We start from the raw sequence: 19,040 nt of genomic DNA on the forward strand, positions 1-19,040 counted from the left end.
GCTCCTAATACTTGCCCTACCTACTTCACAGGTCTATTGTGAAGGACATACTTTGTAAACTGTAGAATGTGACATAATTATAATTTATTGGTATATATTGTATGTATTACTTAAGGTCAGAAATGCTTTCAAAGTGGATGTTGAGGATGTGTGCAAAAGTCAAAGGACTGATGGCAATCAGAGATGCACAAGGAGGGAAAGACAAATACCAAGGAGAAATGTTTCTCGAGTCTGACTTCAAAGGCGTCTCACGGATTACACTCCAGGCATTGCCTCCACATTAAGCCGACAGGCATCCAAGGCACAAAGCAGCCCTTTGCCAGACTCTTCCCTGTTCCAGACACTTCTCCTTTCCTTTAAATCGAAATGACAATGACGACATTGCCTTTCCCATGACCACCATGAATATTTCATCAGCAAAGCATGGGGCCTTTCATTCTGTAATAGATTTCCTTTCTGTCAGGTAAGAGTGACACTCACTCTCCAAGCACTCCACGGGGTGACCCAAAGGGCCTCTTGGGTGAATCTGATTTATCTGGAGCAAATTAGAAGGTGATGAAGCTGGTGAGAGAGGAGGAGGGAGGAGGCTGCTGAGACCAGAGAGTCCAACATTAAAATCTAAGCAAGTTATTCTGAACTTTTCCCAAACAAACTGTTCCTGGCTGTAACTCCTTACTATCTTTTCCCTATTGCCTCTGGTCCTCTGTTTGGCTTCATTCTACATTACAGTCCAGCCAAATTGGTCTCTGTTCCTCCGCATGGGTCGCTCCATCTCCCAACTCTCCACCTTCCAATTCACACGAGCTTTTGCAATTGGTCATCCTAAAACACATTTGTTCCTCATAGAATCCCCCTAAGATGCAATTCAAGAACCACCTTCTGCACAATGCCTTCCTTAATTCCCCACAATTGTTACTTCCCACCATCTCTGATTACTATGTATTTGTTTTGTATTTATTCCATGGGTGTACATATGTATACACACACACCTATATGTTTATGCATATGTGTGTGTGTGTGTGTGTGTGTGTGTGTGTGTGTATGGAGAGAGAGAGAAAGAGAGACAGAAAGACAGAGAGACTAAGAGAGGGGGAGGAAGGCAGAGAGAGAGAGGGGCAGGCAACTCAGTATGTCACACACATACACATACCCACAGAGACAGGTTGTGTTCCCTGATAGAATGTAAGTTATTTGAGAGTAGGGATTATTATTTTTTTAATATTTGCATCCTCAGTGTACCTACACATAGTAGGTACTAAATAAATACTTGTTGATAACTGCTTAATTGATTTTCCTCTTTCCCTTTCTATGCAAAAGAGCTTTCAATTTAGAATCAGAGAGCCTAAGTCTGAGTCCCCATTCTGCTACTGAATGGCTATATTATCTGAGAAAGTCAACTGCCCTCTCTAGGCCTCAGTTTCTTCATACGTAAAAGGAGGGGGACCGGACATTTTCTCTAAGGTTGTTTCCAGCTCTTAAGCCGACAATAATACTACGATTCCATCTCGCTCTCCCCTCAGATCTGAAGGAGCCCAGGAGGCAGGCAGTTCATTTAAGGCATGTCTATATCCCTGAAGTATGGTAGTACTCCTTGCCATTGGCTAATCAGAAGATAGGAATTAAACCTGTGATTTCACTGGTTTAGGGAATTCCCAAGGTTGAAGAAAACTCCCTCTGCCAATACATGTCAGCACCATCTTTATAAGTTAGAGTCTCAGAGAACTGCCTAGAGCACTGAAAGGTTAAGTGATTGGCCCACAGTCACACAGCTAATATGTGTCAGAGGCTAATTAATATATTCAAAATGGTATGAGTTCTTTTATGCATCTGTTAGCAACAAGAATAACACATTTACATAGCACTTCGTGGCTGACAAAATACTTTCCGCACAATGACGGTGTAAAGTAAATAAGATAGTGTGAATGTAACAATTCTCATTTTACAAACAGGAAACTGGGTTTGCCCCAAGTGACAAAGTTAGTAAGTATCAGAGCCAGGGTCTAAGTCAAGTCCTCTTTCCATCACACACTCACAGGTATTGTACATTTAGGGTAGTTTAGACTCAGGGCACATAGATCGGAAGATCTAGCATGAGTATGGCACCGGACAAGCATTTTCTTATATCTGCACTGACACCTCCACAATTGCACTATAGGGGGCGCGGAGGAAGGACACAGTAGCCAGCTTGACCTTCTATCCTCTATAATATTCACCTTGTCCCATTTCTCCCCACCCCCCACCATCTTCCATCTTTCTTTAACTCCCATTTCCTCTGTGGAACTTGGCATAAGAAGCACTGTTTTAACAGTGGCCCCAAGACAGAGGCCTAGCCCCCGTTAGGTTCCAGGCAGTCCCTCCTCCGCACCTTTCCCCACACTGTTCCCTATGCCTAGAATCCCTCTTCTTCCTTCCACCAGTTCACATTGTCTTTTTTTTATCCTTAATAGCATTTTTTTTCAATTACATATAAAGGTAGTTTTCAACATTAATTTTTATAAAATTTTGAGTTCCAAGTTTTTCTCCCTCCCTCCCTCCCCTCCCCCATCTCCAAGACATCAAGCAATCTGATATAGGTTATACATGTACAATCATATTAAACACATCTCCACATTAGTCATGATGTGAAAAAAGAATCAGAACAAAAGGGAAAAACTACGGAAAAGAAAAAACAAAAAAAATTGAAAATAGCATGCTTCGATCTGCATTCAGACTCCATAGTTCTTTCTCTGGATGTGGATAGCATTTTACATCACGAGTCTTTTGGAACTGTCTTGGATCGTTGCATTGCTAAGAAAAGCTAAGTCTGTCATAGTTAGTTATCGCACAGTGTGGCTGCTGCTATGTACAATGTTCTCCTGGTTCTGCTCACTTCACTTAGCATCAGCAGTTCCTATTTTCAACATCCTTCCCATTCCTTTTGAGGCACAGCTCAAATGCTACCCTCCTGGTGAAAGAGTCCTAGGATTCCTTCTCAATATCCCACTATGCAGCAAGAAGACGTTATTTCCTCCTCTTATCTGACCAACTAGTACCTTGTGTTCCTCTTATATGTGTGTCATACTCTAATTTGTGTCATATTTTATGAAAACAATGGCCTCAGACCCAGGAAGACTTGGCTTTAAGTTTTACCTCTGATACTTACTGGGCAGTGCCCCAAGTAACTCTCTAAAATGATATCTAAGTTTCAGGGAAGATGCCAACCTGCACTGATAGAGGGAGTTTTTGCATCTGGGAGTTCCCTTTACCAGTGAAATCACAGGTCCACTCCCCATCATTTAACTGTGTACATGTCTAATTAGACCTACTAGATTGTAAGCTCCATTAGGGCAAGGAATATGACATTTATTGGTGCTTTCATAGCAATCTCATTTGAGCTTTATCAAATCAAAGCAAATGAATCTTTTAGTCACATCCAAGTCTGCTATGCTAGCTAGAGGACCAGCGGTAGGCAGAAGAGTAACAGTAAAGTTTATCTTGAATATTTGCCCTCACCTCAAATACCCAATTCCCTCAGGTTCTGTTTCTCAATAAGGAAGTGTGACCAGGATAATAAAGCCCTTGGAGACCTAGCCATGTCGGGATGGGATGTAGGAATTAGGGATATTTAGCTTCAAGAAGATAACAGTAGAGCCAGGGTGGGGGGAAAAACATGAGTTCTGTAGAATTCTCCCAGAATATTACTATCTCCTGGACATTGTTAGGTGAGGACAGTGAAAATACAGCCAGAGTGTAAGTTTATGCCGTATTCAGAGAAGACTAGATTCATCTAGAAGATGAGAGGTCATTTACCCACTCTAGGGTGGGTCCAATGACATCTAGAATAATGTGTCCAATTCTGAACACCACATTTTAGGAAGGACATTGATAAGCTGGGGCATGTCTAGAAGAATGTGACAGAGAAGGTGGAGAGACTAGAAACCTTGCCATGTAGGGACCAGATGAATGACTTGATATGTTTAACTTACAGAAAAGATTTTCTTTTATAATAATCAGGGTAGGTATAATAACTATCAAGTATGTAATGAGCTGCTATGAGGAAGAAGGATTAGGTTTTTTCTGTTTGGCACCAGAGTATAAAGCTAAGAACAAGGAGGGAGGGGGAATATTGCAGAGAGACAGATTTCAGCTCCATCTATGCAATATTTTCCCAAAGAGGAACACACTGGAGATGTCCAAAAGCGGGGTGGACGGTCTCAGGAGATAGTTGTTTCCCTTCACTTGGAGCCTTTCCATAGAGACTGGATGACTACTTATCAAGGATGTCATCTGCTGCTCAGGTAGAGGGGGCTTGGACAGGATGACCTCTGAGGTCCCTTCCAACTCTGGGAATTGTGTTTCTCTAGGCCACAGGGGACAAATGTAGCTATAAGGGGTACTGAAAACAAGCTCAGGCTAAGGCTTACTGCTTCGACTTCCAGGACATCCAGGGTTGGGAATAGATAGTTACGTCTAGACTGGATCTACCCCCTCCTTTTTCAAATTCTAACTGTGTAGGACTTCAACAGGTAGGGAATGTTGTACCAGAAAACCACTTCATTCCTATTATTATAAAGAAAAGGAAACCTTGGGCAACCTGGGTTCCATCTATAGTTATCCCTTCCACATTGAGGGGTCTAGGGGCACAGCACCCCAGTGATCTGAAAAATCCATGTAAAAGTTTTTGGCCCTCCCCTTGCACTAGAGAAGAAATCTGACTGTGTTATTAAAAGATAAAATATGTTGATATTATACAATACTGTACATATATTTTTGCATTTCTGAGTTTCTAAACTTTTTCTGTATTGTCTACTGGCCTTTGCCTGTTGTCTGCGGCTTCTGCAAAACTCCCCAAAAATTCCCTTTTAATTTCTTATGCCAATCTGTGATATATAGAAACCAAGATAGGGAAAAGTTGAAATGTGGAAGGGATAAAACTGTTTACCTTTTTCTCATCTCCCTCTGGAAGAAACTGCAGGATGCTCCTCCTCTCCCCTTCCTGCCTCCGGAGGGAGCTGCTCTGGTGCTGGGGAAGACCCCCAGGGGGAGAGATGCTTCGGCCATGAGGATCCACCCAGGTATAGATGTGATTGGTGACGTAGCCCCCTGGGATGCGTCCGACAGAATGCACAGACAAGATTAGCTTCTTGGACCCTTTCAGTGCCTAGAGACAGACAGATAACTCCTGTTACTATAGACAGGAAAGCACTTTGCCACATCTCAGCTCTATCATTTGCTACCACTGGTCTCTGGCAAATCACTTCTCCCTTGTAGGCCTAGTTTCCTCCTTTGTAAAATAAAGGGGTAGCTTAGATAACCTCTAAGCTACCTTCCAATTCTAAATCTTAGAATCCTATGATCTGTCCCAGAGTCACGTAGCTTAGATATAGAGGTCAGAAGGGGATATGTTTATTTTTTATTTATTTATTTTTTGCTTTTGTGGTGAGGCAATCAGGGTTAAGTGACTTGCCCAGGGTCTCACAGCTAGTAAGTGTGAAATGTCTGGTCTGAGACCAGATTTGAACTCAAGTCCTCCTGACTCCAGGGCTAGTGCTCTATTCACTGCACCACCTAGCTGCTTCTTAGAAGGGAATATGTTTAAAAGATGAAATGGCCTAGGGATTAAACACTGGACTTAGAATGAGGAATACCTGGAATCAAATCTTGCCTCAGGAAGCAAATTATTTAACCGCTCTGTGCCTCAGTTTCCTCATCTGTAAAAAGAAAGGGTTGGATTCAATGGCCTCTAAGGTCCATTTCAGCTCTAAATAATGCTATGCAAACTATGCCCCAGGTCAGAGGCCTGTGGTATAACCAGATTTGGCATGAATTTAACATGACTAAGAGCACTCAATGTTCCCCCAAGAAAATCGGAACAATCTTTTCTGTATCCCATGTTTTGCCTAAGAAGACCAGACAAAAAGGACAAGGATAAAGGGTGGTACAAGATAAAAAAAGGAGGCCTCCTTGCCCTTTGGGCAAAAATCTCAAGAAAAATGGTCCTATTTTCCCCTTCACATTATTTTCCTTTCACACAGTGCTAATGATCCCGTTTATCATCAAACTTTCAGGGCTCCTACCAATGAGGTTATTGGGAGGAAGGAAGCAATTCAAAAATGCCCCAAGGTCCCGTTACTTCAGGTCCCATGTTTGTCTAATGAACTCTTGCAGATGAGTTTAGCACACAGCATTTTTCTCCAACCTACAAAATATGGAGGTAGCTCTTCTGTGCTGATTCCCATCTTTTTCCAATTTAAACCAGGGGCTCTCCAGGCAAGGGCCATACATAACTAACTCTATCTTAAAAGGCAGTGAGGTCCAATGCAAAGAACATTGGTCTTGAAATCAAAAGACATGGTTTGAGGCCCCTCTCAGATGTATATTAACAAACTACTTCAGCTCCGTAATTCTCACTTTCCTCATTTATGAAATGGGAAAAATGGCAGCTGAACTACCCAGCTCACAGGTTATTGTTAGGCAAGCACCTGAGAAACTTCAAAGTATTGTAGAATTATGAACTATTATTGGTGAGTGATAATATTATGGTCATAAAATGAATGGTCACTCATTAATAGTCTAGACTTCTGACTTCCAGTCTTTCCCCACTCCAATCCCTCCTCTAAGGAGCTGCCAATATAATCTTACTAAAGCATAAACCTGACCATGGTACTTAGCCTGCTCAAGAACCCTCATTAGTGGTTCCCTATTGCCTACTGTATGAGATATTGTATATATTGTATATCATATTGCATATATTATGGAATATGCCAAATGTATCCCTATTTTATAAGATACAAGCCCCCTCAACTTGGTTTTTAAAACCCCTCCCAATCTGGTTCTAAACTATCCTTCAACATTTACCACATATGAGTCTCCTTCATATACTCTATGTTCCAGCCAAAGTAGTTTATTTGCTATCCCTTGAACTCAGCACTCTTATCTCCCACCTCCTTGCCTTTGCACAACCAGTCCCTGCCATGCCTGGAACATTCTTCCATGACTCTTGGAAAACCTAGCTCACTTTAAGGCTCATGAGGTCTCTCCTAGAGGACTCCTGTCCTGATCCTCTTGGTTATTAGTGCTGTCTCTCACCTCAAACATCCTGTCTGTAAGCTGTACCTAGTACACTTTTGTCATTTTATATGAAATTTTTTTTCTGTTTAGCTTTGTATATGGAAATGCTCAATGGGGGGGGGAGCTACGTATGGAACTTTAAAAATTAATTTCTTTCAAAATTATAAAGATCAAGTATGACTCAAAAGAAGAGATATGAGAGAACACCCTCACAGAGGTGGGAGGTCCACAGGTCTTGTACATTGTGCATGTTTTCAGACTTTTTCAATGTATCGCTAAGTTGTGCTGATTTTTTTCTTTTTTCTTTCTTTTTCTTTCAAAAATGTCATTTGTTATATGGGATAGCTCTCTGAGAGTGGGAAGGGTACAGATCCTGTGGAAAACTACGATGATGTAAAAAACAAAAGATATCAATAAAAACTTATTTTAAAAATAAAATTAATTTAAAAAGAGACATTATATAGTAAAAAGTTTTATCATGTATATGCTAATCTGTTTATGTATTGTATCCCATCCCCTTTGCTCCCACCACCAACAACAACAGTAGAATGTAAACTCCTTTAGAGGAAAGAGCAGTTTTGTTTGATTTTCACACACCCAGTGCCTTACACATAGTAGGCACTTCACATTTATTCACTGGAATGGAAATGGGTGAAAGTACAAACTCGCCAAGCTTGCTTAGTTTTTAGTCACATGGTTGAATCAAGCCTGACCCAGATCTGTCACCAAAAGACTTCTAAAAGACTTTCCAAAACATCCTGAAGATTACGTAACACAAAATGCGCCATTTTCGAAGACAAAAGATTGCCACAGGGAGCCTACAAGAGTGCTTTGGTTGTATCAACAAGTGCAACCATTCTGAACTCTGAATCTCCAGCAGGGGAGGAAGAGTAGGAAAGAAAGCTGCCTGTTCTCTTAATTTCATAGTTAAATGTCAGTGCCTGATGGAGCAATAACCACATGAGATCAGCTCTCTGAGACAGCAATAAAAGAGTTGATACAGATGAGCAATGAGAAAGTTATAGTGTTCTTTTATGGGTCCCCTGTTGCTCCCTTGACAGAGTAGTCAGGAAAATAGAATCCCAGTTAAAGTTAAGATGTGTGATGAGTGAAGGCTATACTTATGCCCTGAGGAAGTAGGAAGAACAAGCTTGAGGAGAATATCTGAATGGTGCAGGAGGGGGATGAGCGTGGTGGCCACCTCTGTTTTGAAGGCCATGACCCTAAAAGAGGTCAGCATGGGGGAGTAAACGAACAGGAGTGCTCAGAGCTTGATCAGACATTGAAGATGCCAAGCTCAGCCCCTGCATCCTGGGCCATCGCTAGTTGTTTTGACTTTTGTCTTGCCTCTGAACACTAAAAGACCTGGTTCTACAACCAGGAAGTCACTTACCTTCTCAGGGCTTCAGTTTCCTCATTATAAAATGGGCAAGGATCTAATTAAATTATACAAACAAACAAAAGTACTTTTGCAATGAAGAAAACTATGTAATACTTCTTTTGCAAGGGAAAGAGAACTCACTAGATTCAAAGTCACAGGATCTCAATTCAAATTCCATCTTGGCCAATTTTCTGCCCCTGTGACCCATCAGTGAGTTTCTTCTTTTTTCTTAGTCTCAATTTTCTCATTGAGGAGGAAGGGAAGATAGGAAGAGAGGAAAGAAGGAAGGAAAGGAGGGAGAGAGGGAGGGAGGAAGGAAGGAAAGGAAGGAAGAAGGAGGGAAAGAAGGAAGGAGGGAAGAGGGAAAGAGGAAGAGAGGGAGGGAAAGAAGTGAGTGAGATTGGTGAAGACCCTTCATAAAATTTAAACTTCAATAAGTAAAATAAGGTAAAGACCCCTAATAATAATAATATGTGTGTATATGTGTGCCCAGGTCAGGAAGCTTGTAAATAGCCCGGACGGATATGTTCAAATTGTTGCGAAAATAATCACCACCACAAATTATTCCAGGATCTGAAATTAACAGAAACAGGATGTACTAAAGAGGATACTTGAAGGAGTGGGAGGCAGGTGTAACCGATGGAACAACTCTGTAATTTCCTCTGCTATTGCTGGGGTAGTTTTTTCGTGTTTAGATTGTGCCCTCTGAAGCCCAGCCAATGGCGTAAGAGGTACGGGCTAGGGAGGAGTTGCGGTTAGAACCTATAAAAATGTTTGTTTGGCTGATAGCACCTGCGGTCTTGCATCAAACTGCTTTCGGTGTGAGTCGCCCTTTCTCGAGTTCGAAATAAAATCCTTTCTACTTTCTACCTGGAGAAGCCTCTGAATTAATTTGGGTAAGGGTCATCACTGTCTCACACAAAAGGAAAGAGAGAGGAAGAAGGAGAGAAGGGAGGAAGAAAGGATTTATTAAGTACATACCATATGCCAGGTACCATGCTAAGCACTTTATTAATTTCTCATTTAATCCTCATAACCCTAGGAGGCAGGTGCTATTATTATACCCATTTTAGAGTTGAGGAAATTGAGGCAGAGGTTAAGTGATTTGCCCAAGGTCATACAGATAGTAAGTGAGGCCAGTCAGGTCTTTCTGACTCCAGTTCCTGCTCTCTCCACTGTACCACCTGTTCCAATGAAGGCTTTGGACTAGATGACTTATACTCCACAGATATCACTTGGAATTTTTACACTTGGGACAAGTGACATGGAGCTTGTCTTCACCTGAGAGAGAGCACAGAGACACCAGTGCAAGGTCAGTTCTGAAAAATGGGATCAGGGCAAATCCTCAGTCCACCACCTTATGGATTCCTTTTTTTTTATAAAATGTAATTTCAGTGGTGTAGGGAACTCATGCTAAGAAAACTCCCTCTACCAATATAGATCTTCAACTTACAGTCTTAGAGAGAAATTAAATCTTTCCAGCTTTTTCTTAAGTCTGCCTGCTCATCATTTCTTATAGCACAATAGTATTCCATTATATTCATATACCACAACTTGTTCAGCCATTCCCCAATTGATGGGCATCCCCTCAATTTCCAATTCTTGGCCACCACAAAAAGAGCTGCTATAAATATTTTTGTACATGTGGGTCCTTTTCCCATTTTATGATCTCTTTGGGATACAGACCTAGAAGTGGTATTGCTGGGTCAAAGGGTATGCACAATTTTATAGCCCTTTGGGCATAGTTACAAATTGCTCTCTAGAATGGTTGGATCAGTTCACAACTCCACCAACAATGCATTAGTGTTCCAATTTTCCCACATCTTCTCCAACACTTATCATTGTCCTGTTCTGTCATGTTAGCCAATCTGATGGATGTGATTAGTGTAAGTATCCCAGAGTCATTTTGATTTGCATTTCTCTAATCAATAGTGATTTAGAGCATTTTTTCATATAACCATAGATACCTTTAATTTCTTCCTCTGAAAACTGCCTGTTCATATCTTTTGACCATTTATCAATTGGGGAACGACTTGTATTCTTATAAATTTGACTCAGTTCTCTATATATTTAAGAAATGAGACCTTTATCAGAGACACTATTTGTAAAAATTCTTTCCCAGTTTTCTGCTTCCCTCCTAATTTTGGTTGCATTGACTTTTATGCAAAAAAGAAGGGCTTATATGAACTGATGCTGAGTGAAATGGGCAGAACCAGGAGAACATTGTACACAGTAACAGCCACACTATGCGATGATTGACTTTGATAAACTTGGTTCCTCTTAGCAATGCAAGGATCTAAGACAACTCCAAAACACTCACAATGGAAAATGCTATCCACATCCAGAGAAAGAATTATGCAGTCTGAATGCATATGGAAGCATACTATTTGCTCTCCTTTTCTTTTGTTACTTTGTTTTATTGCTTGATTCTTGCAGTTCCTCCCATCAGTTCTAATTCTTCTTTACATCATGACTAATGTGAAAATATGCTTAATATGAATGTGTAAGTAGAGCCTATATCAGATTGCACGCTGTCTTGGGAAATGATGAGGAAAGGGAAGGGGAGAAAATTTAAAACTCAAAATCTTATGGAAGGGGCAGCTAGGTGGCGCAGTGGATAGAGCACTGACTCTGGAGTCAGGAGGACCTGAATTCAAATCCCACCTCAGACACATGATACTCACTAGCTGTGTGACCCTGGGCCTCGCCAAAAAAAAAAAAAAAATCTTATGGAAGTGAATGTTGAAAACTAAAAATAAATAAATTATGAAAAGAGAGAGAGAGAGAGAAATTAAATGACTTGCTTGAGGTCATCAAACTGGTACATGTCAGAGACAGAAGTTGAGCACAGGTCTTCCTGACTTGGAGGCCAGCTACCTTTCTACTCCATTATACCACCCAGCCTCTCAAATAGGTTAACTTCTTATTTTAACTCATTATTTTTGCTAATTAGGTGCTAAGCTCTAGTGTTTCTATAATGCTGTAGAATCATGGAATTGGAGATTTAGGGATGGAAGGGACCTTAGAGGCCATTAAATTTAACCTCCTCATTTTACAGATGAGGAAACTGAGCCATAGAGAGATGAAGTGACTGCAAATGTTCCCAGGACCCCCTTTAAATTTAGCATCCTGGACAAAGCCCAGTTGCCCTGCCCTAGGTATCCTAGGGATTTCTTATCTCTACATCCCTAATTTCATTACCCCTGCTGCCCTCTTACTGATTCAGGAAACTTCTCCATTGATTTTGTGTCATTTTAAGGTGCCATCTGGAACGCTATTCCTCGTAAGAAGAAGAGAAGGACTGCTAATGATCCCATTCTTGCCACTTGATTATAAGTTTAACAGAAGAACTGGACAGCAAGAACTCAAGATTCATTTCAGTTCTTCATTTAATTCCTTGGTTAAACCTCCTATTTTCCAATACATAATCACTAATAGTTGCCAATATGCCCACAAGTGGAAAGAGTTGAAAATGCTTACATTGGTATAATTAACAAGACTAAGAAGCTTGGCACTGGATAAGAGTATAGAAAGTGTTCTCCACTGTCTCTGGAGAGGTGGGGGGCTACAGCTGTGTAACAGTATCTATCTCTCTATCTATCTCTCTATCTATAGTTATGCTTGGTTGAAGAGTTGCTTAATTTTACTGAACTTGTTTTTCTTCTTTTTTCTTCTTTGTCATGAGAGATGAGTTTCTGCATAAGGAAGAGGGGAGGGGTGTATTTGGAAATGAAGATGATATTTAAAAATATATTAATAAAAACTTGCTTTAAAACCTCACACTGAGGTAATTCATTTATCTCTTTGATAACATGGCCACTCAATAAACCTAAAGAACTCCAATCTCAACAACACTAAATTAGCTACACTATTCAAAGTCTCCCAAACATCACAGAATTTATAGTTAGAAAGGACCAGAGAGTGAATTTAGACCAATTCTCTTATTTTATTTTATGCATTTTTTGAATACATCATATGCCTTCCAACAAACACCTAAACTTCCAATAAAGTGCTTTCTCCAAGAAATTTAATTTATTGATTGTTAATAAAAAAGAAGTAAAGAGCCCTCTGACTTCGACAAATATAACCATTGTATTTCACCAGAATTCTGTTGCCTCTCCACGTTCACGTTGTTTATGTTGCTATAGTCTTCGTGTGTATTATTTTCTTGGTCGTGTTTGCTTTACTCTGCATCACTTCATACAAGCATTCCCATGTTTCCCTGAATTGTTCCTATTTTTCATTCTTTGTGGTACAGTGATATTGCATTATGTTCACATACCATAATTTGTTCAGCCATCCTCCAGTCATTGGGCACATATTTTGTTTCCAATTTTTTGTTATCATAAATCATGCTGCTGACAAAGCAATATACACAATGACTAAAACAAGATAAGAAAAAAACCAATTCTAAATTAACAAAGCTTTTGTTGTGTCATTTCAGTCATGCCCAACTCTTCATGGCCTCATTTGGGGTTTTCTTGCCAAAGATACTGGAGTGGTTTGCCATTTCCTTCTCCAGCTCATTTTACAGATGAGGAACTGAGGCAGACAGGGTTTAGTGACTGGCCCAAGGTCACGTAGAGTATAAATGTCTGAGGCCAGATTTACACTCATGATGATGAGTATTCCTGATTTCAAGTCCAGTGCTCCATCCACTGTGCTACTTAACTGCCCTAACAAAGCTTAGAAATATGTAACTGGAGTGACCAATCTTGGCCCCAGAAAAAAGGTGAGAAAAGGCATCTCTCCTTTCCTTGGAGGTGAGGGGAGGTATGGGTCCAGGATGTTGCAGAGATTGTCAGATTCACCATGGTGAAGGTTGGTTTTGCTTAACTGTTATTTATTAGTAAGTTGGGTTGGGGGAGGTGAAGGGTGAGGAAAACATGGATTGTTCAGAAATGTCTATTATGCAAAAATAAAAGGCATCAATATAGCATGAAAAATAAAACAATGCTTTATTATGAACATTTTTGTACATTCACGTTGCTTTCAATAACTTTCTCTGAGAAGTACTGTTTTATGCATAGAAGCTTCCAGACTAGAAACATTCAGCTTTTTTGCTGATTAGTGCCAGCCTGCCTGGGACCCCAGGGGTGGGGGAAAAAAATCAGACCTGCCTTTCCCTCTCTATAAACAGTGTGAGCTGCTCTGATCCTGGGCTGCCTGGCGGTATGGACCCCAGGCATCCCAAGAGAGCTTGTTGATGCAATCTTGTGCCAAGTTCTGGGACTCACTAAAACCATGATCGGTTTCTTCCTCCTGTCATGGCCTGAAGACCACCATGCCAGAGACTCCCTGGTAATACCCCTGATTATAACCCTTCCCAAACTCTTCCTAGTTCCATTTTGGAAGTATTAGTTCTAGTGTGAGACCACTGAGGGGCTGCAAATGAAAGACATTATTACTTTTCACATTCAATCAATCAAGAAGCATTTATTGAGCACTTACAGAAAGGTTTTTAACCTCTTTTGTGTCACGGACCCCTTTGTCAATCTAGTGAAGTCTATGGACCCTTCTCAGAATAATGTTATTAAATAATTAAAAGAAATCCTAAATTTCAGGTGGAGGTTAGGTGAAAATAAAGATGTAGGGTTTTCCCCCCCATTCAAGTTTGCATGCCCCAGGTTGAGAATCCCTGACCTACCATGTGCCGGGTACCAGGGTACAACAATGAAATAGTCCCTCCCCTCAAGGAGCTTTGTACACATACAAGTATACACAAAATATAGGCTTAGGGACTGGCCCTGTGATTTCACTGGTATGGTGAAATCTATGGATAGGGAAACTCCCTCTACTAAGGCAAGTCAGTACCTCCTCTGCAACTTAAAGTCTTAAAGTCATTAGACCACCAAGAGTGACTTGCCCAGGGTCACACAAGCAGTATTTGTTTGGAGACAGAACTTGAACCCAGGTCTTCTTATCTCCAAGGCTAGCTTTCCACCCACTATACCACACTGTACATCAACAAAATATATACCAAGTAGATATGAGGTAATTTTCAGGGTGGGGGGGAGAGGTATAGGAGAGAGGCACTAGAACCTGGGGTGATTAAGAAAGGCCTCATGTAGGAGGTGGTGTTTGAGTTGGAATTTGAATGAAGCTCAGGATTCTAAAAGGTAGGTGCAGTGAGAAAGGAGTTCATTCTGGGTATGGGAGATAGGTGGCCTGTGAAAAGTCATGGAGGTGGGAGATGGGATATATTGTGTGAGAAACTTGCAAGAAGGCCGGTTTGGTTAGACCACAGAATTCATGAAAGGGAACAAAGGGTAATAAATAACCTGGAACCAGGTTTTGAAGGGCTTTAACTGTCAAAAAGAAGCATTTGTATTTGATACTAGAGGCAATTGGGAGCCCGTGGAGCTTACCGGGCAAGTGAAAGTCATGGTCACATAGGGGCTTTAGGAATATCATTTTCACGAAGGATGTATTGGAGTGGGACATAGACTCCAAGTGGGAAGAGCAATTAGGAGGCTATTGTAATAGTCCAGGCCAGTGGTGATGAGAGCCTGAACTAAAACACAGTGGTCCTGTGAGTAGAGAAAAGTAGAGAGATATGAAAGAAATTGTGAAGGTCGAATCAATGAGGCTGAAAACTGACTGAACTGGCTAGCTTGTCTATTTTTCCTGAGGGAGGAAAGGAATTAGGAAGTAAGGAGGACGGAAGGAAAGAAGGAAGGAAGGAAGAAAAATGGGAGGCAGGAAGGAGGGGAGGAAGGAAGGACAGGAGAAAGGAAAGAAGATAGAGGGAGTGGGGAGAGAAAAAAGAAAGGAGGGAAGGAAATTGGGAGGAAGGAAAGACAGGGAAGGAATGGCAGGAGATAAGAAGGAAGAAAGAGAAGGAGGAGGGGAGGGGAAAAGGTAAGGGGGACAGGGAGGGAAGGAGGAAGAAAGCATTTATTACGCACCTACCATGTGCCAAGCACTGTGCTAAGTGTTTTAATATTATCTCATTTGATGCTCACAATAATCCTGGGACATAGGTGCTATTATTATCCCCATTTTACAGGCAAGGAAACAGGTGGGAGAGAAGGGAGGAAAAAAAACAATACAAAGAATACACATTCCTTCTTCATCATCTGTATTATTAGAATTTCCTTGGTCATTTCTAAAATGAAGGAAATCATAGCCTTCAAGCAGCTATGTGAGTGCTGGAAGTTAGCACCCTACTGATGTGTAACATTCCTGCCATCTACGTCCCACCCAAATCGCACTGTTTCCCAAGTCACAGCTCTGGAGACTGGTGTGAGCTATTCCTTCCCATCCCCCACAACATTTTATCCTTTCCCCGAAGAAAGAGAATTGAAGAAAAATAAGCAATTTGCCTTGTGTGTTATTTACCTAGCAGGCGATTTCTTATTTCAGATGTATACAATTGCCTGGGTAACCTTGTATCCATTTCTATTGCTCCAGTCAGAGTCCTCCTTGCTTGGTTATTTCTGGAAGTTAGTAAAGAGGCATCACTGGATCACAAAGCAGATTCAACTGGCTATCTCTAATTACTCCTGGACATTGGAGGGGCAGGATAAATAGTGGAAGGAGCACTGCCTGATAATTAGCAAGACCTGGGTTCTTGTGTCTCTGTCATTGCCAACTGTGTGGCCTGGAGCAAGTGAATTAATTACATTCTCTGTGAACCTCAGTTTCCTCAAATGTAAAATGAGGGATTTGAAGTAAATGGTCCCAAATGTCCTTTGAAATTCAAACAGTCCATGGGGAATTTCTCTTTCAGTTCTAAAATCCTTTGTTCCTTAGTGCAGTCAAAAGAAAGAATTACAAGGCATTGAGAAGCAGTATGAAATAATGGACAGAATGTCGGGCTTGTGATCAGAAGGACTTGGGTTGAAATGCCAGCTCAGATGCTTATCAGACATGTGACCATGAACAGGTCACTGAGCTTCAATTTCCTCATTTGGAAAAAAATTTGGGATAATACTACCGGTACTTCAAGCAGCTAGTGGATAGAGTGCTGGACCTGAAATCACAAAGTCTCATCTTCCTGAGTTAAAATCTGGCCTCCAGACACTTACTAGGTACGTGACTCCGGGCAAGTCACTTAACCCTGTGTGCGTCAGTTTCCTCCTCTGTCAAATGAGCTGGAGAACAAACTGGCAAACCACTCCATTATCTTTGCCAAGAAAACACCAAATGGGGTCACAGAGAGTTTGACACGACTGAACACACATACACACACACACACACACACACACACACACACACACGTGTGCACGCCGCGCATACATGCACACCCCTATGTGACAGGTAAGTACCTATAACATTTGCCATCTGGTGTTGTTGTAAGGCTCAAACAGGAAAATGTATATAAAGCACTTTTTAACCCTTAAATTGCTATCCAAATATCTGCTATTACTATCATTAGCAGTATTAGCAGATCTTTCTCAGCTCTCCCATGCTATGTTCTGAATTCTAACATGTCATCTCCTAAGATTCCTTTCAGTTAGATCAGTTGCAAATGAAAAACCCTATTACTTTTAGCATTTAATCAATCAGTAAGCATTTATTAAGCAATTACAAAGAGATTGTTAACCTCTTTCGTGTCATAGACTGGGAGTGGGAAAGGACCTTCCAATATTCTTTGCCCCAAGAGTCTGAGTGCCATGGTTCCTACTAGTTCTACTACTTTCTGATTCTATGACTTAGGTCATAATGGACTGAGTTTTGTTTTTGTTTTTGTTTTTTCTTTTAGACTAGACCTGTGATTTTATCAGGATAACGAGTTGCTCAGATTAGTTTATAAACTTATGTTAAGAGTCTTGGTGCACTGAGAGGTTACATGATTTGCTCAGGGTTATAGAGCCAGTATGTGGCAGCATTGAGATTTGAACTCAGGTCTTACTGAGTCAGTAGCTATCACATCAGATTGCCTCTGCTTTGAGATAACAAGATAAAACGTACCTCACTTTCCACGCTGCTACATATTCCCCTGGACCTGATCTCAATTTGTGAAATCTAGGAAGTTTCCCATCTCAATGAAAGAGGACAGTCAGAAGGCTGAGAACTGAACATTATCAATAGTGAGACAATGAAATTTGCTGTTCTTCTGAACTATTCTCATAATTCAGTGGGAATGCACATCTAAAGGTAGTTCTTATAAAAGTTTATCTTTGAACTATTAAATGGCCTTGATTGTGAAAGGATCATTTAGTCAGTCTCTCACAATGTGTCTACTAAGGGAACACACTGCCATTACAAAAATAAAAATATTTTTTCATATACATGTATGTGTATGTATAGATAGATTATAAATAGATTGTTAATTTTGTTGCTCAGCTGTGTCTGATTTTTCGTGACCCCATCTGGGGTTTTCTTGGCAAAGATACTGGAGTGATTTTCCATTTTCTTCTCCTGCTTATTTTAAGGATGAGGAAACTGAGGCAAACAGAGGTAATGACTTGCCCAGGATCACACAGCTAATAAGTGCCTGGGGTTAGATTTGAACTCAGGTCTTCCTGACTCCAGGCCTGGCATTCTATCTACTGTGTGACCTAATTGCCTAGATAGATAGATAGACAGACAGACAGACAGACAGAAGGATGTTTTAAAAGCTAGTTAGAGGCAGCTAGGTGGTACAGTGGCTACAGCACCAGCCCTGAAGTCAGGAGGACCTGAATTCAAATCCAACCTCAGACCAAACACTTGACACTTACCAGCTGTGTGACCCTGCGCAAGTCATTAACTTCAATTGCCTTAAAAAAAAGTTAGTAATTTAGGCATGTGGATTAAAATATTCTAAAAAGAAATACATCTTACCCTATACTTTTATAAAATCTAACCAAAGTCAAGAGTTACATCATCCTCTATGGGCTAAACAACTTAACAGGACAACATATAGGTTTTTGTTGTCTTTTTTTTAGTCAATTTCAGTCGTGTTCAATTCTTCATGGCCCCATTTGGGGTTTTCTTGGCAAAGAAATTGAGTGGTTTGCCATTTCCTTCTCCAGCTTATTTTACAGATGAGGAAACTGAGGCAAACAGGGTTAAGTGACTTACCCAGGGTCACACAGCAGTGTCTAGGCCAGATCTGAAATCAGGTCTTCCTGACTCCAGGCCTGGCACTCTATCCATTGTGCCACCTAGCTGCCCACAAGATGTAGTTTAACAGGTGTGCTTATTCACATATGCATATATAATAATAATAATAATTCACATTTATGTGGTACTTCAAGATTTACAAAGTGTTTCCCTTACAAGACTGTGAGGGAACTCGTTCTATTGTTATAGTCAGAGAAACTAAGCCTCAGAGAGTTTAAGTGACTTATCAGTGGTCACACAGCAAGTGCTAGATACACTTGAGACTAGGAAAGCCCTACTCTTTCAACCACAACACATACATATTTTTATATGCACATACAAATTTCAAAGCCAAAAAGCGGGAAAAATTTTTTTTAAAAAAGCAAAGATATTGATATTGATTATCACCATTTCCTAAAAAAACATTGTACCCAATGTAGTCACAATATCGAGGAGGCCAAAAGAGCCCCTAAACATTGTTAAATAGCAATGATTTGCCAAGTAGAAATAAATAGCAGCCAAGAACAACACAGGTTTAGAATATAAACTCATTATAAAGGCCTTATTTCTCAGATAT

At 40.7% G+C, this 19,040-nt stretch overlaps 1 protein-coding gene across 9 annotated transcripts in view; it reads right to left on the minus strand.

Annotated features, from left to right (window-relative positions):
- The window catches only part of LOC114047370 (whirlin-like), a 134,603-nt gene that overhangs the window by 94,156 nt on the left and 21,407 nt on the right, over positions 1–19,040 (minus strand). For all 9 annotated transcript variants that reach the window (XM_027868195.1, XM_027868194.1, XM_027868192.1 and 6 more), the window contains exon 2: positions 4,922–5,140. In XM_027868195.1, the coding sequence (XP_027723996.1) occupies positions 4,922–5,140 (219 nt within the window). The remainder of the gene's footprint in view (positions 1–4,921; positions 5,141–19,040) is intronic.

Source organism: Vombatus ursinus, unplaced genomic scaffold (assembly GCF_900497805.2).
Source record: "Vombatus ursinus unplaced genomic scaffold, bare-nosed wombat genome assembly UNPS02014786.1, whole genome shotgun sequence".
Classification (NCBI taxonomy): Eukaryota; Metazoa; Chordata; class Mammalia; order Diprotodontia; family Vombatidae; genus Vombatus; species Vombatus ursinus.